Source organism: Ricinus communis, chromosome 1, assembly GCF_019578655.1.
Source record: "Ricinus communis isolate WT05 ecotype wild-type chromosome 1, ASM1957865v1, whole genome shotgun sequence".
Lineage (NCBI taxonomy): Eukaryota > Viridiplantae > Streptophyta > Magnoliopsida > Malpighiales > Euphorbiaceae > Ricinus > Ricinus communis.
Genome location: NC_063256.1, coordinates 23,080,149 through 23,102,722, shown reverse-complemented (window position 1 = coordinate 23,102,722; position 22,574 = coordinate 23,080,149). Strand labels below are relative to the sequence as shown.

The window sequence follows — 22,574 nt, the reverse complement described above, 5'->3', positions numbered from 1 at the left end:
AGTAGATTGACATACCAAAATGGAGTATTGAACAAAGTCAAGGGAAGAAACTTGCTTAATTTGCCGGAAATACACTTGAAAATTGAAGGAAAAGAGGGAGAGGATATCGGCCTATACATGCGAAGAGAGAAAAGAGAAAAAATTTTGAACCTATGATATGAACGTGGCTTATATAAGCGCTGAGTCAACACGCCCGTGTTCCAAGCCATGTTGACCAGCACGCCCAGTCCCACAGCCCATGTTACTCTTAGAAAACATGTTGAAGTCCAATTTTTCTCTCAACACAGTTTGGGTGCCCATAACACGCCCGTGCAAATAAACACGGTTATGCTCACGGGGCGTGCTGAACTGCCAAAACCGTGCTGAAACCCAAAATTCTTTTCGGGCACTTTTTCAAGCACAATTTCTTGTAATTTTCAATAGTCAAACATCCAAGTTACCTTCCACATATCTCAAAACACTCAAATGGCATATAAAACTAAAAAATTAAATGAAAATGAAGATTAAAACTAAAAAAATGTTCCAAAACCAATGATCAAAATATCAAAAATATAAAATAAAAGTTGGGGTGCCTCCCAAAAGCACTTCCTTTTTCCCGAGTCATTTAGCTGGACTCATAAGCTAGTTGGATTTTAACAAAGGTAGAAATTAGATTGATTACCAATTATGATTACCCGTGAACGGATTCTAAATTGAATTTGAGTTCCCTCTCGAGAACACCGAATTCCTAAGCCTAAGAACCTAAACGATAGAATCTCTTCCTAACAATTGATTTTAGGTTAGCATTAAGATTAATCCATTACTATTAAGAGTTGTTAATTCTTAATCCAGCTAGTTAATTACCCTTATCTCTAAGTGATTATTAACCAGTTCTTGCTATTCAAAATTCCAATTACTAAATGAATTTCTCAATTATAGAAAGCAATCTAAAGAACACAATTCACAATGTCTCATGAATAATGTGATATCTTATTAATACTGAAAGTAAGAAGAATACAAGAATTGATAATCAAAATCTCATAAACATGCAATGGAATCCCAATGGGTGACGTGCATCATTTTATACACGTTTATATGCCCAATTACTTACATTTTTTGTGCATAGTTATCTTGTTTTATGCCAGAATAGCCTGTATTTTGGTTCCTTTCATGTTTTAGGTGACTATCGATGGATATTATCAATAATCGAGGGAAATACGTGCAATTACAGACCAGAATCCACCAAAATTGAGCAAGGACTAGCATTCCAAGGTTGAGCATAGCCTGGACTCTGGCCGTGCCCAACCATCAACACTTGAACCTCAAGAGTGCCATTTTTGCACGGTTTCTGAGGCTACCATGGCTCGTGGTGGCTCAACACCTATGAGGGCACGACTAGAAAGAAGCCTTAAGTTGCAGGACGCGGAGGTCCAGCACGGCCTAGACTCCACCCGTGCTGATCAGCATGGGCTTGACCACGGCTGTGCTGAGAGATTTATATAGACAAATGTGATTTATTGAGTTAGGGTTCAATTTTCTGACTGGATTTTACACATACATCCATAAGCCATCTTTTTCCAGATTCAATATTCGACTTTAGGAGACTATTCCATCTTTTGAAGGAAGGATTACATTGGTTTTAACATCAAATTGAAGATCAATAGTAGATTTGGAGGCATTCAAGAGGCAATTTAGAGTTCATCATTCAGGATTGGGAATTTATGGTTTTTCATCCAACTTAAAAAAGGGTAAACATGCTTGATACAATAAAGACAAGAATTACAAATGATCCTTTAAGCTTTCAAGGAGGTCCAATGACAAGATCCAAGTCCAAAAGTATGCAAGAAGCTTTGTTGGGCTTAATTAAAGACATTTGGAGTGTTCAAACACAACAAGGCTCAGTCCAAGATTTAGGATTGCAAAAAGGATCCAAAATCATCAATTTAGTGCAATAAGTTTGGGCTGAACTCATAGGTCCAATAAGATTCATTTGAATCCTTTTTTTATTTTCATTTTATTAGGTTTTTCTTAAGTTATGGTGTGATTAGTTGTCTTTAAGAGTTACAAAATAGATGCACATAATTAGTCATAATTTGGAGTTACAAAATGGATGCACATAATTAGTTGTCATTTGGGAGTTACAAAAATGAGTGACATCAATGTAAAAACAGCCACTTTTAATAAGTTTTAAGGGGAATTAAAGGGAAAAACGTGGGGAAGCTCAAAAGACATCCATTTAGGTTTCTTTGTCTTGTTTTGGCTATAAATATCAAAGCCAAATCCATTTGTAAAGATAGAATTTTGAATGATAATCTTTGTTAGCTCTTTGTGAGTGTTTTTGCTTAAGTTCTTGCATGAATTTTGAACTTATCAAACTATTTTTAGTTTGTATGCTCTCTAACCAAAATCTTGTGTTTGATTCATAACTTATCAAATCATACTTGGTTTGTGGCGTTTGGAGTTGAATTCAAGTGCTAGTTTCATTGTTGGAACTAGTTTTTTCCTAACTTCACTTGAGGAGATCCTTGGGTTTTGGAATCATCTTGATTGGAGGGTGTTTTCTTGCATTCCATATGTATCGTAACTCATTAGTTATTGGGGTGTATGGTTGCTAAGATGATGATTTCCTATCATTTGGTATCAGAGCTTGCTTCAAGTTGAGGTTTGCTTATCTTTGTGTTTTGTGTGTTATTAAAGTTTCTCATCTTCTTTATTTTTTTGTGCCAAATTCTTCTTGTTTCAATATTTTCCTTCTAAGTACTCATTCTTTCAAAGTTTACACCTTTGTGCGCATAAAGTAAAACTTCGTTGTCCCTTGCTAAAAAAAAATTGTACGTTCATAATTTCTTTTCAGTTGTGTTATTATCATTAAAAAGAAGAATCACAAGATCAAAAAAAAAAAAAAGAGAAAGTTTGGGGCGCATAGAAATCATATTCTATTATTTTATTTTATTGCTTTCTTGTGTCTAGCTACTTTAAATTTGGCCCGACCTAACAACTTAATCTAGACCAACCTTTTTTTCTTCTTTTCACTCCATTGAATTGCCATAATCTGATTTAGTTTGTTTAGGTGATTAGTTCATCTAAGAAACTAAAGCAAAAGCAAGAGAGGTAAAAGGCAATAATGGTGAGACTAGCATCGAGAAAAGCCAAAACTTTGAGTGAAACACGAGCGGTGTGACATTTTAATTGAGAGACACACGCGAGCGAGTGTTTTGTGAGGCTATACTAACTTGTTTTTCGTAGTTTTTCGCACAATGTCAAAAGAACAAGTTTCAAGTAGTGTTGGAGCATCCATTGAGCAAACTTTGCAAGCAATGCAAAAAGAGTTTGAAAGAATGTATAGGCGAATGGATGATGTTGTTGAAAGTGTGAGAAGGCAAGGTGAAACTATTACAAGAATTCAAAACGAGCCTAGAAGAGAAAGGCAACTAGCCTTTGAACAAGAGGATTATGATGCCGAAGATGATTTGGAGGATGACCAAGCAACCACTTTTGGTGGAGATGACCATCCTAGGAGATACAATAGGAGATCAAGGCAAGATGGTGTAGATCGCAACCTAGGCAGCATCAAAATGAAAATTCCTTCCTTTCAAAGAAAGAATGATCCTGATGTCTACTTGGAATGGGAGCAAAAGGTGGAGATGATCTTCGAATGCCATAACTATTTGGAGGAGAAAAAGGTAAAACTTGCTGCCGTTGAGTTTTGTGATTACGCTAGTGTTTGGTGGCATCAATTGTGTAGGAAAGGAGACGAATGGAGAAAGACCCGTAGGGTCATGGATGGAGATGAAACGCATCATGAGGAAGAGGTTCATTCCTAACTATTACTATAGAGATTTGCATCAACGATTGCAAACTCTAAGGCAAGGAACCATGAGTGTGGAGGAGTACCACAAAGAAATGGAAATGGCTATGATTAAAGCAAATATGGAGGAGGATAGAGAGGCTACCATGGCAAGATTCTTGAATGGTCTAAACAAGAATATTGCTGATCTTGTGGAGTTGCAACATTATGTGGAGCTTGAGGACATGGTGAATGTGGCCATGAAAATTGAAAGGCAACTCAAGCGAAAGGTGCAAGTAAGTTTGATTCTAAACTTAATTCGAGTTCTAGTTCTTCTAATTGGAAATCGAATTGGAGTAAAAGGATGATAAATTTGCTAAGCCTAAAGTGGATGAGAATAAGAACAAAAATGAAATAGGCAGCAAAAACAAAGTTGAGAATCAAGCTAATCAATCTAGAAGCTTGAAGTGTTTTAAGTGTCTTGGACATGGTCATTATGCACGTGATTGCCCTAATAAGAGGACCATGATTGTTAGAGATGGAATTGTTGAATCCGAAAGTGAAAATGAAAATGATGATGAGAATGATGACATGCCAACTTTAGAGGATGTTAGTGATGTTGAGTATGCTAAAGGGGATGTGTTAGTAGTACAACGCACACTTAGTTTGCAATGTAAACACGATGAACATGGAGAGCGTGAGAATTTGTTTCATACTCATTGTTTAATTGCTAATAAGTTGTGTAACATGATTGTTGATAGTGGAAGTTGTACTAATGTTGCTAGTACTTTGCTTGTGGAGAAATTGAAATTACCAACTACCAAACACCCAAGGCCTTACAAGTTGCAATGGTTGAATGATAGTGGTGTTGTGAAGGTAAATAAGCAAGTGCTAATTTTTTTTTCCATTGGGAGATATAAGGATGAGGTGCTTTGTGATGTGGTTCCCATGTATGCCGGACATGTTTTATTGGGAAGACCTTGGCAATATGATAGGTGTGTGATTTATGATGGGTTTAAGAATCGATATTCCTTGACTATTGATGGACAAAAGTTCAATCTTGGACCATTACCTCCTAAGGCCATTTTTGATGATCAAGTGAGAATTAAACAACAATATGAAGAGCTTGAATCTTCATATGGGGAATATCAGGGGAGGGAGCAAGAAATAGTGAAAAAAGAAAAAGGTGAGGTAAGTGGTAAAAGTGAGTGTAATGGGAAACACAAGGTGAGAGAAAACAAGGGAGATGAGAGTGAAAGAAAGGTGAATGTGTATGCAAAGCCAAGTGATGTGAGGAGAACACTAACCTTGAGGCAGCCCTTACTTGTACTCATGTACAAGGAAGTTTTGATGATTTCTAATGATCTTAATAAGGATTTGCCTTGTGTTGTTCTTGAGCTTTTGCAGGAATATGAAGAGCTTATTCCCGAAGATGTGCCTAAAGGATTACCACCAATTCGAGGAATTGAACATCAAATTGATTTCATTCCGGGTGCAAGCATACCTAATAGGCCAGCATATAGATGCAACCCCGAGGAGACAAAAGAAATCCAAAGGCAAGTGAGTGAGCTTATGGATAAGGGGTACGTAAGAGAAAGCATGAGTCCTTGTGCGGTTCCTATAATTTTAGTGCCTAAGAAAGATGGCTCATGGAGGATGTGTGTTGATTGTCGTGTCAACAAACTAATTCAGAAGTATCGCCATCCTATACCTAGGCTAGATGACATGTTGGATGAATTGCACGGTGCTTGTGTGTTTTCTAAAGTGGATTTAAAATCCGGATATCATCAAATAAGAATGCGTGAGGGTGATGAATGGAAAACCGCTTTCAAAACAAAACATGGATTATATGAGTGGTTAGTCATGCCGTTTGGTTTAACTAATGCTCCAAGTACTTTTATGCGATTGATGAATCATGTTTTGCGCGCTTTCATTAGAAAGTTTGTAGTGGCTTATTTTGATGATATTCTTGTGTATAGCAAATCTTTAGATGAGCATGTAATACACTTAAAGCTGGTTTTGATGTGTTAAGGCAAGAGACATTATATGCTAATCTTAAGAAATGCACTTTTGCACTAATGAAATTACTTTTCTTGGATATATTGTTAATGACAAGGGAATTCATGTTGATCAAGAAAAGTAAAAGTAATTAGAGAGTGGACAAAACCTACTAGTGTGCATGATGTTAGGAGTTTTCATGGTCTTGCTAGCTTTTATAGGAGATTCATTAAGGATTTCTACAATTATCGCACCTTTAACTGAATGCATTAAAAAGAATGTGGGTTTCAAGTGGGAAAAGAACAAGATGATGCTTTTAACTTGCTAAAAGAAAAACTTAGTTCAAAGCACCTTTACTTGCTTTGCCCGACTTTGCTAAAACCTTTGAGGTTGAGTGTGATACAAGTGGAATAGGTATTGGTGGAGTCTTGATGCAAGAAGGAAGACCAATTCTGCGTTCTTTAGTGAGGAAGCTAAGTGGAGCAAGTCTAAACTACCCAACTTATGACAAAGAGTTTTATGCTTTGGTAAGAGTTTTAGAGACATGGCAGCACTATCTTTGGTATAAGGAATTCATTATACACACCGACCATGAGTCTTTGAAATATCTCAAAGGACAAGGGAAGCTAAGCCGTAGGCATGCTAAATGGGTGGAATTTATTGAATCCTTTCCATACATCATCAAGTACAAACAAGGTAAAGAGAATGTTGTTGCTGATGCTCTATCTAGAAGGTATGCTCTAATTTCTACACTTGATGCAAAATTATTGGGTTTTGAGTTCATTAAGGAATTATATAATTCAGACCATGATTTTGCTAATGTATATGGGGCATGTGAGAGAGGGGGGTTTGACAAGTTCTATAGACATGATGGTTTTCTTTTAAAGAAAATAAGTTATGCGTAAGGCCAATCTTCTTTAAGAGAGTTGCTTGTGAGGGAGGCACATGGTGGGGGTTTGATGGGGCACTTTGGTGTGAGAAAGACTTTAGATGTTTTAGAAAATCATTTCTTTTGGCCACAAATGAAAAGAGATGTTCAAAAAATATGTGAGAGATGCATCACTTGTAAACAAGCTAAATCTAAAGTGATGCCTCATGGGTTGTATACTCCACTTCCCATACCTAATGAACCTTGGGTAGACATTTCTATGGACTTTGTTCTAGGATTACCTAGGTCAAGGGGAGGGAAAGATTCTATTTTTGTTGTTGTTGACAGGTTTAGCAAAATGGCACATTTCATTCCATGCCACAAGACAGAGGATGCAACTCATATTGCGGGGTTATTCTTCAAAGAAATTATAAGATTGCATGGGGTTCCAAGGACAATTGTCAGTGATAGAGACGTCAAGTTCCTTAGCCACTTTTGGAAGACACTTTGGAGCAAGATGGGAACAAAGCTTCTATTCTCAACAACTTGTCATCCACAAACGGATGGACAAACGGAGGTGGTTAATAGGACTCTCTCACAACTATTGAGGGCAATAATTCAAAGAAATTTGAAGAATTGGGAAGAATGTTTGCCACATGTTGAGTTTGCATACAATAGGAGTATTCATGGTACAACAAATTGTTCACCTTTTGAGATTGTATATGGGTTCAATCCATTAACTCCAATGGATTTATTGCCATTACCCATTGATAAGGCTAATTTTGAAGGCAAGCAAAAAGCTGAATTTGTTAAAAGCTTACATGAGAATGTGTGTACTCAAATAGAGAAAAGAAATCAACAATATCAAAAGCAACACAACAAGGGGAGAAAGAAAGTTGTATTTGAACCGGGTGACTGGGTTTGGGTACATTTGAGAAAGGAAAGATTTCCAAGCCAAAGGAAGTCTAAATTAATGCCAAGAGGGATGGGCCATTCCAAGTTCTTGAAAGAATTAATGACAATGCCTATAAGATAGATTTGCCAAGTGAGTATGGCAATGTGAGTGCTTCTTTTAATGTTGCTGATCTTTCTTTATTTGATGTAGGTGATGAAGTTGACAATGAGGCTGATTCGAGGGACGAATCCTTACGAGGGAGAGAGGGAATGATACAATAAAGACAAGAATTACAAATGATCCTTTAAGCTTTCAAGGAGGTCCAATGACAAGATCCAAGTCCAAAAGTATGCAAGAAGCTTTGTTGGGCTTAATTAAAGACATTTGGAGTGTTCAAACACAACAAGGCTCAGTCCAAGATTTAGGATTGCAAAAGGATCCAAAATCATCAATTTAGTGCAATAAGTTTGGGCTGAACTCATAGGTCCAATAAGATTCATTTGAAGCCTTTTTTTATTTTCATTTTATTAGGTTTTTCTTAAGTTATGGTGTGATTAGTTGTCTTTAAGAGTTACAAAATAGATGCACATAATTAGTCATAATTTGGAGTTACAAAATGGATGCACATAATTAGTTGTCATTTGGGAGTTACAAAAATGAGTGACATCAATGTAAAAACAGCCAATTTTAATAAGTTTTAAGGGGAATTAAAGGGAAAAACGTGGGGAAGCTCAAAAGACATCCATTTAGGTTTCTTTGTCTTGTTTTGGCTATAAATATCAAAGCCAAATCCATTTGTAAAGATAGAATTTTGAATGATAATCTTTGTTTGCTCTTTGTGAGTGTTTTTGCTTAAGTTCTTGCATGAACTTTGAATTTATCAAACTATTTTTAGTTTGTGGCGTTCTCTAACCAAAATCTTGTGTTTGATTCATAACTTATCAAATCATACTTGGTTTGTGGCGTTTTGGAGTTGAATTCAAGTGCTAGTTTCATTGTTGGAACTAGTTTTTTCCTAACTTCACTTGAGGAGATCCTTGGGTTTTGGAATCATCTTGATTGGAGGGTGTTTTCTTGCATCCATATGTATCGTAACTCATTAGTTATTGGGGTGTATGGTTGCTAAGATGATGATTTCCTATCAATGCTTTTAATTTACTTTTCTGAATTTGTTCTTTACTTTGTGTTGCTTATTAGTATGAATAACTAAAATTGTTAAACCCATTGGGGTTCCTATGCTATTGGATTGCTTTTAATGTTTATGATACTTTGATTATCAATGCTTATCTCTTTTTGCTTTCATTATTAATGAAAAATCACATTATTCATGAGATGTTGTGAGTTGTGGTGTTTATATTGCTTTATGTAATTGAGAAATTCATTTAGTAATTGGAAATTTGAATAGCAAGAACTAGTTAATGATCACTTAAAGATAAGGGTAGTTGACTAGCCGGATTAAGAATTAACAAAGCTTAATAGAGGCGGATTAAAGCTTAATGCTAATTTTATAATCGATCGTTAGGAAGAGATTCCAACGTTAGGTTCTTAGGTTTAGGAATTTGATTATCTCGAAAGGGAAATCGAATTTAGTTAAGAATTCATCCACGGGTAATTGCTATTGGTAATCAAGTACCTTCACTAAAATCCGACTAGCTTAGGTCCCCTTAGGTTTATTTTTTCCCTTGATTATTTCATAAAATCCTTTCAATCTGTCTGACACTTAGTTAATCACTTGCTTATATTTAATCATAGAATATCAACTTCATTGATTTTGTTAGGGTTAGATATCATAAGACACTGTAGTAGTTCTAGGATCACCCTTACCCGAGAATACGACCTTGATACTCACCATTAGTGCTAGTATGCATCGATAGGTTCACTGCCTTAGATTGTAGCTACACAAATAACCTATCAAGTTTTTAGTGCCATTGACGGGGAACACTTTTGTGTGAACTAGAGTGAATTTGTGTTTGTGTTAATCTAGCCATTTTTATTTTTTGTCTTTTTATTTTTTTTCTATATATATTGTTCACTATTGTATTTATTCCTGTGTTCTTTGGTTGCTGCCTTTTCATTTCAGGTAGTTTATGACTAGGAGCTCTAATCCTACTCTTGTAGACCCTCTTGCTGAACCAGAGCGTTCCTTCCATTTGTTGGGGAAGCATATGCAAGAATAAGAGGAGGCGCAGATAGAGTTTGAAGCCCTTATGAATAGACAAGCAGGGATGGGAGACAACAATCGGGCTACGGATAAAGGCAAGACAATGTACGAGTTTGCTAGACCTTCTCTTAAGGGGGCACAAAAGAGTATATTGCGACCACTTGTGGCTGCCAACAGCTTCAAAATAAAGCTAAACGTGATACAGATGGTCCAAAATAGTGTACAATTTGGGGGACTGCCGAGCGAGGATCCAAACGCTCACATCACCAACTTCTTGGAGATCTGTGACACCTTCAAGATAAATGGAACAACTGATGATGCCATTCGGTTGAGGCTGTTTCCTTTTTCTCTGAGGGACCGAGCCAAAAGATGGTTGCAGTCACTCCCAGTTAACACTATTACGACATGGAGATCGTTGGCTGGAAATCTTTTATATAAGTACTTTCCTCCTGTTAAAACTACTAAATTGAGAAATGATATATCTTCTTTTGTGCAATTCGATGACGAGAGCATGTACCATGCTTGGGAGAGGTACAAAGATTTGCTCCGGTGTTGCCCGCAACACGGACTAATAGTATGGATGCAGGTTCAGACTTTCAATACCGGGTTGAACCTTGCTAGTAGGCAGATGGTAGATGCTACAGTAGGTGAGGTCCTGAATAGTAAGACACCGGAGCAGGTGCAAAATCTGATAGAGGAGATGGCCATGAACAACTATCAGTGGCAATCCTCTAGGAGTCGGCCAATCAAGCAGGGAGTAGTCAACCAGCTAGACTCCACAACAGCCTTGGCAGCTCAAGTGGAGCTTTTGACTAAGAAATTAAACCAGCTTCAGATGCCGGTTCATGCAGCCTATAGAAGTTGTGAATTTTACGGTGGCCCGCACTACGGTGCAAATTGTAATGCGGGAGGTATGTTTGCTTGACCTTATAATTCTTCATCTTCTATTGTTTTTGCTGACCTTGAATAGGTAGACTACATGGGTAATGCACCTAGACAGCAGAACAACCCATATAGCAATACATACAACCCCGGTTGGCGTAATCATCCAAACTTTGGTTGGAGAACTAACACGCCTGGAGTCCACCAGGCTTTCAAAGACTGCATCAGCAGCCACCACAGCAGCAGCAGTAGGCTGGACCATCACAGCTTCCTCCACCAGCCGAGAAGAAATCTAACTTGGAGGAGCTGATGATGAAGTTTGTCATGTCAACTAAGACGAGGTTCCAGTAGACCGACAGTGCTCTTAGAAATCAGCAGGCATCCATTCAGAACTTGGAGAGTAAAATCCATAATTTCTATATCAGAAATCAGCAGGTGCCAAGTTTTCAACGCCCTTTTTATCCTTAATCTCTCTATCAAACTCCTACAAGAGTAAAATCCATCTAATCAATCTCGATTTAGCATCATGCTTTCCGAATAAGTATCTCAATGCTGAATGGTTCGTATAGACAATGGTCTTTGATAGCATAAGGTATGAGCGGAACTTGTCGAAGGCATAAACCACAGCTAACAACTCCTTCCCAGAGGTGGTATAATGCTCTTGGGCATCCGTCAACATCTTGCTAGCATATAGATAGGCTGAAACTTCTTCTCAATCTGCTGTCTAAGAACAGCTCCAACTGCAAAGTCACTAGTATCACATATAAGTTCAAAGGGTAGCCCCCAATCAGGTGAAAGCATGATAGGACCTGTGGTTAGTAGCTTCTTCAATAACTCAAAAGCTTGTAGGCAATCAGCATCAAACACAAAAGGCACATCCTTAACAAGCAATTGAGTAAGAGGCCTAGCTATTTTAGAGAAATCCCTAATGAATCTCCTATAAAAGCCAGCATGCCCAAGAACGCTCCTAAAAGCCTTAACAGAACTAGGGGGTGGAAACTTTGATATGGTCTCTATCTTAGCTCTATCTACCTCCATCTCTGCATGTGAAATCTTATGCCCTAACACATTACCCTCTCACCATAAAATGGCATTTTTTTTCAGTTAAGAACCAAGTTTGCCTCAACACAACATGCAAGCATACGCTCTAAATTAGAAAAATAATGTGAGAAAGAGTTACCAAACACTGAGAAGTCATCCATGAAAACCTCCATAGACTCCTTAATCATATCGTGGAAGATCGCCATCATACACCTCTGAAAAGTAGCAGGTGCATTGCATAAACCAAATGGCATCCTGCTGTATGCGAACGTCCCATAGGGGCCAGTAAAGGATGTCTTCTCCTGGTCCTCATTTGCAATTGGTATCTGGAATAACCTAAAAAGCCATCGAGAAAACAGTAAAATATATGGCCCGGTAGACGCTCAAGCATCTGATCAATGAATGGAAGGGGAAAATGGTCCTTTCGGGTTGCATCATTGAGCCTACTGTAATTGATGCAAACCCGAAAATCGATTACTATCCTAGTCGGTATCAACTCGTCCTTCTCATTTTTTATCACAGTCATCCCTCCTCTCTTTGGCACAACCTGCACAGGACTCACCCAAGAGATATCAGATATGGGATAAATCAAACCTGAATCAAGAAGTTTAATTACCTTCTTTTTCACCACCTCCTTCATGTTCGGGTTAAGTCGTCTCTCTGGCTGCACCACTAGCCTAAAACTATCCTCCATCAGAATCTTGTGTGAACAAAAGATGGGGTTGATTCCAGGAATGTCAACAATTTTATATGCAAAGACTGTAGGGTACTTCCTGAGAGAGGATAAAGTCATCTCCCTCTCCTCAAGAGTTAAGTTTACTGCAACAATAACTGACAGCCTCTTTGCCTCATTCAAGTAGGCATAACTAGTGCTTAGGTAATTCCTTCAACTCTAGGACTGGGGGGTCCTCAATAGAAGGTCTCACCTTCTACACCTCTGACCTGTCAAGACAAATAAACAGGTCAGTAGAACGGTTCGGCTCACTAGCCAGTAAATAAATGAGTTGATCCAGCACTTGCTCGTTGGACAACTCCTCCTTATCTCCCTGCAATGCAACCTATAAAGGATCATCAAGCAAAATCTCCTGCATATAAGACTCAACAACATCATCCAAGACATCCACAGAAAATACAGTATCATCATGGTCTAATGAATGTCCTATGGAAGTCGTTAAGTCAAAGGTGATAGTTTCATCATTTACCCTAAGTTGGAGCTTCCCATCAAAAACTTCTATAACAGCCTTGGATGTAGTAAGGAAAGGTCTACCTAAGATCAGTGGCACAGTACTCTCACCCTCCATATCCATGACAATGAAATAAATAGGACATATGAACTTGTCGACCTTAACAAGCACATCCTCAACTATACCCCTAGGAATCTTAATAGTCCTATCTGCTAACTGAATGCTCATCCTAGTGGGTTTAGGCTCACTCAAACCAAGTCTATCAAAAAAGCTAGTGGACATCAAGTTAATACTAGCTCCTAATTCAGTTAAAGCACCACCAATACGTAATTCACCAATAATACAAGGTACAATGAAACTCCCTAGATCATGCCTCTTAACAGGCAGCTTGTTTTGCAGAATGGCGGAGCACTCCTCGTTCAGGGTCACCAATCCCAAGTCCTCCAGCTTTATCTTGTTGCTCAATATCTCCTTCAAGAATTTCACGTACTTCGGCATCTACAAAGTAGCCTCGACAAAAGGAAGGTTAATGCACAATTGATTAAAAAGGTCTAGAAACTTACCAAACTACTGGCCAACCTTTTCCTGCTTCAGTCGAGTAGGGTATGGGATAGGTGGTTGGTACTCTCTCACAGGACTCTTCTTTTTATCCTTAACTCTCACAGACTTTATCTGCTCAGGCTCTGGCTCCTTCCTAACACGCTCATCCTGCACAGCAACAGGTAAAGAACTAGATAACTGCTTACCTGATCGCAAGGTGATAGCCTTGCAATGCTCCCTTGGGTTAGACTCTGTAGTGCTGGGGAGCATCCCTAGCTGTCTCTCAGCCAACATCTTAGAAATCTGCCTATTTGATTCTCCAAATTCTGAATGGAGGCCTGCTGATTCCTAACTGCACTATCTGTCTACTAGAACCTATTGTCAGTAGAGGATACAAATTTCATCACCAACTCCTCGAGATTGGGCTTCTTCTCCTGAGGTGGAGGTAGTTGGGATGGACCAGTCTACTGCTGGGGCTATTACTAATGCAATCTCTGGAACTTGGTGGTCTCTCTGGAACTTGGTGGTCCCTGGGCGTTACTATTCCTCCAACTAAAGTTTGGATGATTGCGCTAACCTAGGTTGTATATGTTGCTGTAGGGATTGTTCTACTGTCTAGGTGCATTACCCAAACAGTCTACCTATTCAAGGTCAGTAGAAACATCAAAGGATGGAGAAGGAGAAGAAGTGAAAGGCGAAGCAAACATACCTCCTGTATTATAGTTTGCACCGTAGTGCAGGCCACCACAGAACTCGCAGCTTATCTGTGCTGCATGAACCGGCATCTAGAGTTGGTATATTTTCTTGGTCAAGAGGTCCACCTGAGTTGCCAAGGTTGTTATAGAATCTAACTGTTTGACCACTCCCTGCTTAATTGGTCGACTCCTAGAGGATTGCCACTGATAGTTGTTCATGGCCATCTCCTCTATCAGATTTTACGCCTGCTCCGACATCTTACTGTTCAGGGCCCCACCTACTACAGCATCTACCATCTGCCTACTAGCAAGGTTCAACTCACTATAGAAAGTCTGAACCTGCATCTATACTAGTAATCCATGGTGCGGGCAACATCAAAGCAAGTCCTTGTACCTCTCCCAGGCATCATAAATGCTCTCGTCATCGAACTGCATAAAAGAAGATATGTCATTTCTCAATCTAGCAGTTTTAGTAGGAGGAAAGTACTTATATAAGAACTTTTCAGCCAAAGAACTGCATGTTGTAATAGTGTTGGCTAGGAATGACTGTAACCATCTCTTCACTCGGTCCCTCAAAGAAAATCGAAACAACCTCAACCGAATGGCATCATCAGTCGTTCCATTTATCTTGAAGGTATCACAGATCTCCAAGAAATTGGCTATGTGAGTATTTGGGTCCTTGGTCAGCAGTCCCCCAAATTGCATAATATTCTAGACCATTCATATTACGTTCGGCTTTATCTCGAAGTTATTGTCTCCCACAGGTGGTCGCACTATACTCGTCTGTGTCCATATAAGAGAAGGTCTAACAAACTCGTACATTATCCTATTTTCATCCACAGTCTGGTTGTTGTTGTTGTCTCCCATCTCTATTGGTCTGTTCACAGGGGCTTCAATCTCTATCTGCGTCTCCTCTTCTTGCATATGCTTCCTCAAAAGACGGAAGGATCGCTCTAGTTTAGCTAGAGAGTCTACAGGAGTAGGATTAGAGCTCCTGGTCATAAACTACCTGAAATTAAGAGGCAGCAACCAAAGAATACATAATTGAATAAAAGAATCAAGAATCAAAAGAAAGAAAAAAATGGCTAAAGTAACACAAACACAAACTCACTCTAGTTCACATAAAGAAGTTTCGCCAGCAATGACGCCAAAAACTTGATGAGCTATTTATGAATAAATAAATATAGAAAGATGAATAAACTAAAGTCAAATCAAGAACTAGAGAGGAGTTGACTATTCAACAACTCTTATAGTCCCAAATTTTAAGAGCCAACTTAACAAATGCAAGGGGAAATTTACATAGGCATACCTAATAGCACTTCGAACCAAATTACTTCATTATATGTGTCCCAAACATCAAAAAACTCACATTCCCAATTATATTACCTTGGATTAGTTGAAAACAACATGATTTCTCTCTTACGCAAGTAAATTTACATCTCGTCCTAAATGATCATCAAGTTAAGCCCCAATGCCACTAGTCAAGCTTGTCAAATTGCATTGCCATGATTCTTTATGCTAGTCCTTGTGTCATCAAGTGCGCTCGTGCCTAGAGGAACAATGAATGATGGAGATCCCATTGGTCAAAATTTAGTCGTGCCTAGATCCTCATCGTTCCCACTTTCATCCAAAAGGTGGTTTGATATCATCTAGAGAATGATATCAATACTTGATCAACTAATTCTCTTTCTTCGCATTTATCCAAGCATTGGATTGGTGCCTATAATTACCGTTTCCATGCGCCTTTACTCAACACTCATGTTTATGCTCCCCAAATAAAACCAAACCATCATACTATACGTAGATTAGAAAGAGAGACACAAAATAGACGAATAAAATGATTACATAGATAGGATTTCATATCCGATAAGGAAAGAAAGCGGAAGTTCTTTATTCTCTTTCATACGCCTGAGCGTAAGAATCAAATTGAATTGATTTAAACACAAGGGTAAACAAAGAACACAAAAAAAAGGAAGCACATAAGCGATAAGTCTATGCTTGCTAGCACGAGTGTTGATAAGTCCGCAAAGTTCTTGAAAGAACCCATAACTTGATTTCCTGCAACGTATAAAACTTGATATGAATCAAGGCTGCTATGAGGTTCCATTGTGAAGGCATGCGCCAAAAGGTTCAAAATGGAAATGCAACTCAGGCATGAAAATAAGAGTCCAACCTTATAATGAAGCATTCAGCCCATTTTGAAGAATAAAAGCCATTCGGCCATGATTAGACTTTTGGGCTTAATTCATATTTATATGGGTTCTTATCTTTTTGGGTTTTAGCTTAGTAATTGTTTTAGTTTATCTTTATTTACTTAAGGATTATTTTATTAGGTGTGATTTATATGTATTGTATGGAATTACAAATGAGTGCACATGTTTAGCTATCATTTGGGAGTTACAAATTGAGTTCAATCAATGTAAAAACATGGGAAAAATGTGAGGATTAAAGGGAAAACGTGGAAGAGCTCAAAAGACATCCATCTAGGGTTCCTTATCTTGTTTTGGATATAAATGTCAAAGCAAAATTCATTTGTCAGGAATCAATTGAAGAATGATAATCTTTTATTTGCTCTTTGTGAGTGTTTTTGCTTAAGTTATCGCATAAACTTTGAACTTATCAAACTTTTTTTTAGTTTGTAGCATTCTCTAACCAAAATCTTGTGTTTGATTCTTAACTTATCAAATCATACTTGGTTTGTGGCGTTTGGAGTTGAATTCAAATGCTAGTTTCATTGTTGGAACTAGTTTTTCATAACTTCACTTCAAGAGATCCTTGGGTTTTGGAGTCATCTTGATTAGAGGTTGTTTTCTTGCATTCCATATATATTATAACTCATTAGTTATTGGGGTGTATGGTTGCTAAGATGATGATTTCCTATCAATAACTTTTAATGGAAAAGAACATACTCAAAGATAAAACTAAATAACAAAACAAGAACAAGAAATTAAAGATTAAGGAACGTAAGAAAAACGGAAAGATAAATAAAGGATACACCTAATTTTAGAGCCAATGCTCTGATGCCAAATGTTAGAAAACCTCCAAGAATAGACCTTGAGAACCCTTTTTGAATTATGGACCCCCAAAATACTAACTTGAAAACCTAAAAATCATTTCGATTTCCAGCCCTAAGAAAGCTAAAACCAAGTATCTTAGAATGAAGAAGAGAATTAGAATTCTAAGTAAACAAAGTATCTTAGAATGAGAAAGAGAATTAGAATTCTAAGAAAACTAAGTTTCTAAAACCCGAATCCTTCGAAACACTCCACAAAGAAGTTGTTCAAACTTCTTGAATGCTCCTTAAACATGTATTCTTTCAAGAACACAGAAACAAAGCATAACAAGCTTTAAAGGTAAAATACAAATTATCATTCAAATTCAACTTAATTCCCTGCGTCAACATTCACACTAGCCTTCTGTAGGCCTTAGAAAACCTTAAATCTTAACTAATAAGGATTACATCTCATCTAGAATAAAGATAATTTTCCTAATAAAAAGAGATACATAAAACAAAATCCTAACTAGAGTAAATAACATGTGTAGCAGCCTAACTTAAATATAGAAACTCTAATTTACTTAAGTCATGCATATGGGCCTTAAAACATAAGCTAAGTTAGTCCCAAAGTCTTCATATGCTCCAAATCAACAACTTTACTCTTTTTTAGCCCAAATAGAAGACTAAGTAAGCCCATTAAACACTTGGACTTGTAATATATTAAGTTGAGTTAGGCCTTCACTTAAACTAAAGCCTTGAACTCCTTGTAATTCCTCTTGGGCTGAATTCACAAGGCCTTTTATATGTTGAATTAAGGCTTATTGATACTTCTTGGATCTTGATCTAGTTATTGGGCCTTGAGGCAATTGTATTGGATCTTTAGCATCGTAGCTTGACTTTGATCTTGGGCTTGAAGCTTTAGCCGAACTCCTCCATGTTGTTGCTCGTCTTCATCAAGTCCATCTTCATGAAATCCATGTGATGCTGGTTGGTCCATATCAGCTTGATGATCAAGTAGCATGTGATTGCATCCACACGCATAAGGAGTCATATTATTTTAGATTAATATAAGTGGGAATGTGTGCGTTTTGATGTTTAGGAGTCATATCATGAAGTAATTGGGCCAGAGTGTTTTTAGTTATACCTCTACAAATTTCCCTTTATCTTCGTTAAGGAATCATGGTAACATAATTAACAAGCTTCGCAGTGGCATTGGTGCATGATTTGATGATCAAGTAGGACGAGATGCAAATCCATGCGCGTGATAGAGAAATCATGTTGCTTTTGATTAATCCAAGCGGGAATGAGCGTGTTTTAATGTTTGGCAAGCATATAATGAAGTAAATTGGGCCAAAGTGTTATTAGGTATGCTAATCCGAATTCCCCTTGTTTCCATTAAGGAATCATGGGAACGCAATTGCCAAGTTTGAGTGGTGGCATTGGGGTGTGACTTGATGATCAAGTAGCATGAGACGCAAATCTACACATAAAAAGGGAGAAATCATGTTGCTTTCGATTAATACAAGTGGGAATGCACGGGTTTTGATGTTTGGGCAAATGCCTCGATTCTCGTCATTCTCTGTCTCCTCTAAAATATTCATCTGTGATCATTCGGAGAATGATATCAATACTCGATCATTCAAAGAATGATATCAATACTCGCTCAAAAGAATAGAAGGACGTGAGTGATAAGTCCATGCTCGAGAGCATGAGTGTTTCTAAGTCTGCAAAGTACCCATTACTTGATTTCCTGCAAGGTAGAGAATTGAAATATTATGCTCACCAGCCTCAAGTATTCAGTTGCATGTGATTCTTATAGTGTGAAAGCCCTCATTCTATAAGAAGAAAAAACTAGAGGCTAAATATGAGTAAATAAATAAACAAAGATGAATAAACAAAAATCAGGAAAAATTTGTGTGGCCGTACCCAATAACACTCCGAACTGAATTAGTTCATTATATGCATCCCAAATATCAAAATGCTCGTATTCCCAATTATAACTAAAGTGAAATCAAGATTGAGAGAGGAGTTTACTGGTCAACAACACTCATAGTCCCAAATTTTAGCTTGATGATCAAGTAGGACGAGATGTAAATCCACGTGCGTATGGGAGAAATCATGTTGCTTTTGATTAATCTAAGCATGATTGAGCATGGTTTGATGTTTGGCAGACATATAATAAAGTAAATTAGGTCGGAGTGTTATTAGGTATGCCGACACAAATTTCCCCTTGTTTTTTTTAAGGAATCATGGGAACACAATTGACAAGCTTGACTGGTGGCATTCGAGCGTGACTTGGTGATCAAGCAACAAGAGACGCAAATAGACACGTGGGAATGCTTGCGTTTTGATGTTTAGCAGGCATATAATGAAGTATATTAGGCTGAAGTCTTATTAGGTACCTCGACACAAATTCCCCTTGTTTTCATTAAGGAATCATGAGAACACAGTTGACAAGCTTCACCGATAGCATTGGGGTGTCACTTGATGCTCAAGCAGCAAGAGATGCAAATCCACATGCATAAAGGATAAATCATGTTTCTTTCAATTAATACAAGCGAGAATGCATGCATTTTGATGTGTGGAGTCAATAATGAAGTAAATTAGGCCAAAGTTTTATTAGGTATGCCCATGCGAATTTCCCCTTATTTTCGTTAAGGAATCATGAGAATATAATTGACATGCTTCACTAGTGGTATTGGAGCGTGACTTAATAATCAAGTAGGACGAGACACAAATCCACACACGTGATGGAGAAATCATGTTACTTTCTATTATCCATGCGGGAATGTGCACATTTTGATGTTTGGGACGTATAAAATGAAGTAATTTGGGCTTGAGTATTATTAGGTAGGCCCATGCTACTGAGAACCCATGTAACAAAAGGAATCCTAATGATACAAATCATACTTGCTTAAGGAATACTACTTTAACAAAGAATCCTAATTCCACTAGGAATCCTAATCGAGCAAGGATTGTTGACGATATTAGGAGTTCAATCAACGAACGAAATTCTATTTCTATTAGAAATCCTAATCCCACTTGGAGTCCTACTCCGATTCAAAGTCCAAGTGAGATTCGGCTTAATCAGAATAATGAGCCTTAAGATACTCTTATCAAATTAATTCAACATATGGAGGCATAATCAAGAAAATATAAGCCCAAGATAATCAAGTGAAGCTATTTGGAGTCCAATACTGAAGAATGGGCCGTATATTACATGTTCCTTAAGCCCAATGATCATGTTTGTCATTTAGGCTAGGGTTGGACGAATTTGAGGAGTATTTGCTCATTTAAAGAAGTCTTTTAATAGCTAGGAGTCTTCCCTTAAGTTATCTATGTATTTTAGGAGTTCTACTCCTAGTCTTATTATTATTTGTTTCCTTATCATTATAGAACTAGATTTTTCTAAGGCCTATATAAGCTAATATGAATTTCTATGTAAGGGGAGTTATTGAATATTGATTATTTTGGAGTTAATTCTCTTCTTTTGTTCTTATGAACTAGGTGAATTTATCAAGTGTAGACTTGGTATTTTATAAACTTAGTTTAATCTAAACTTATGTTTATGTTAAACAACCTTTAATTCTTTATATTTAAGGTTCTTAACAAATGTGAGTGTTTTGATGTTTGGGATGCATATAATGAAGTAATCTTCGTCGAATTGTTATTAGGTGGGCCCACACAAATTTTCGTTTGTTTACGTTAAGCTGGCTCATAAAAATTGGGACTACTAAAGTTGTTGACTAGTCAACTCCTCTCCGGTTCTTGATTTGACTTTAGTTTATTCATCTTTGTTTTTTTATATACTCATATTTAGCTTTTAGTTTCTTCTTTATATGGAATGAGGGCTTTCGCACTATTAAAACTGCATGCAACTGAATACTTGAGGCTAGTAAGCATATTATTTCAGTTTTCCATATTATAAAAAATCAAGTAATGCATTCTTTCAAGAACTTTACAAACTTATCAACACTCGCGCTAGCGAACATATACTTATCACTCACATCCTTCCTTTCTTTTGTGTTCCTCGTTTACCCTTGCATTTAAGTCAATTTTATTTGATTGTTACAGTTACCCGTATGGAAGAGAACAAAGAACTTTTTGTTTCTTTCCTCATCGAACCCAAATCCTACCTATGCAATCATTATGCTCATCTCTTTTGTTCCTCTCTTTCTAATATCTGTCTGGTATGATGGATTGGTTTTATTTGAGGAGCATAAATAAAAGTGTTGAGTGAAAGTGCATAGAAGCAACAATCATAGGCACTAATCCAATGCTTGGATAAAGGTGAAGAAAGAAAATTAGTTGGTCGAGTATTGATACCATTCTCCAAATGATTATGGATGAATCTTTTCGAGAAAGGAGGGAATACTGAGAATCGAGGCAGGCCCAAATATTTCAATTCAAGATTTGCATCATTGGGCCTCTATTAATCCTTATTCCTCTAGGCAAGAGAACTCTTGATGACACAAGGATTGGCATAAGGAATCATGGCAGCGTAATTGACAGGCTTGATTGGGGGCATTGGGGCTTAGCTTAATGATCAAGTAGGAAAAGATATAAAACTGCGCACGTAAGGGAGAAATCATGTTGCTTTCGAGTAATCCAAGTGGGAATGAGGGCGTTTTGATGTTTGGGAAGCATATAATGAAGTAAATTCGGCTTGAGTGTTATTAGTTACGCCCATGTGAATTTCCCCATATTTTCATTAAGAAATCATGCCATGGAATTGACAAGCTTGATCGATGGTAATGGGGGGTGATTTGATGATCAAGCAGCAAAAGATGCAAATCCATGTGCATAAGAGAGAAATCATGTTGCTTTTGATTAATACAAGCTGGGAATGCATGACTTTTGATGTTTGGAGTCATATAATGAAGTAAATTGGGCCAGAGTGTTATTAGGTATGCCCATGTGAATTTGCCTTTGTTTCTATTAAGAAATAATGAGAACGTAATTGACAAGCTTCATTAGTGGTATTGGAGCATGACTTGATGATCAAGTAGGACGAGACGCAAATACACGCGTGTGATGGAGAAATTGTGCTACTTTCAATTAATCCAAGTGGGAATGTGCACATTTTGATGGTTAGGATGCATAAAATGAAGTAATTTGAGCCAGAGTGTTATTAGGTAGGACTATGCGAATTTTCTGTTATTTTCGTTAAGCTGGCTCATAAAATTTAAGACTGTGAGAGTTGTTGATCAGTCAACTCCTCTATTGTTCTTGATTTGACTTTGGTTATAATCTAGAATATGAGTGTTTTGATGTTTGGGATGCATATAATGAAGTAAGTTGGTTCAAAGTGTTATAGGTAGGCCCACACAAATTTTCCCTTGATTTCATTACGATGGCTTTTAAAATTTAGAACTACAAGAGTAGTTGACCAGTCAACTCCTCTCTAATTCTTGATTTGACTTAGTTTATTGTTCTTTCTTTATTTATTTATACATATTTAGCTTCTAGTTCCTTTATCTAATGTAATGAGGGCTTTCGCAGTATAAAAACCGCATATACAACTGAATACTTGAGGGAGTGAGCATAAT

The 22,574-nt window shown here is 37.4% G+C and overlaps 1 protein-coding gene and 2 non-coding genes across 3 annotated transcripts; 1 reads left to right on the top strand and 2 right to left on the bottom strand.

Annotated features, from left to right (window-relative positions):
• Nucleotides 1–10,151: 10,151 nt before the first annotated feature.
• On the bottom strand, nt 10,152–10,258 carry LOC112536743. Its single transcript, XR_003080703.2, has one exon. It is a non-coding gene; the product is annotated as a small nucleolar RNA R71 (small nucleolar RNA).
• Nucleotides 10,259–12,669: 2,411 nt separating this feature from the next.
• Nucleotides 12,670–13,629, bottom strand: LOC125369882. Its single transcript, XM_048373172.1, has 2 exons — nt 13,375–13,629; nt 12,670–13,293 (listed from the first exon to the last, which is right to left on the bottom strand). Exons 1-2 carry the CDS (start codon nt 13,627–13,629, stop codon nt 12,670–12,672), a joined length of 879 nt encoding a protein of 292 aa, XP_048229129.1.
• Nucleotides 13,630–14,385: 756 nt separating this feature from the next.
• Nucleotides 14,386–14,492, top strand: LOC112536741. Its single transcript, XR_003080701.1, has one exon. It is a non-coding gene; the product is annotated as a small nucleolar RNA R71 (small nucleolar RNA).
• Nucleotides 14,493–22,574: the final 8,082 nt, after the last annotated feature.

What these genes read in the sequence shown, in the direction of transcription:
- LOC125369882 (XM_048373172.1), bottom strand. Translation starts at nt 13,629, where the DNA reads ATGTTGGCTGAGAGACAGCTAGGGATGCTCCCCAGCACTACAGAGTCT. An exon ending in CTCGACTGAAGCAGGAAAAG is followed by an intron (nt 13,294 to 13,374) that starts GTTGGCCAGTAG and finishes GCTACTTTGTAG; the next exon opens with ATGCCGAAGTACGTGAAATT.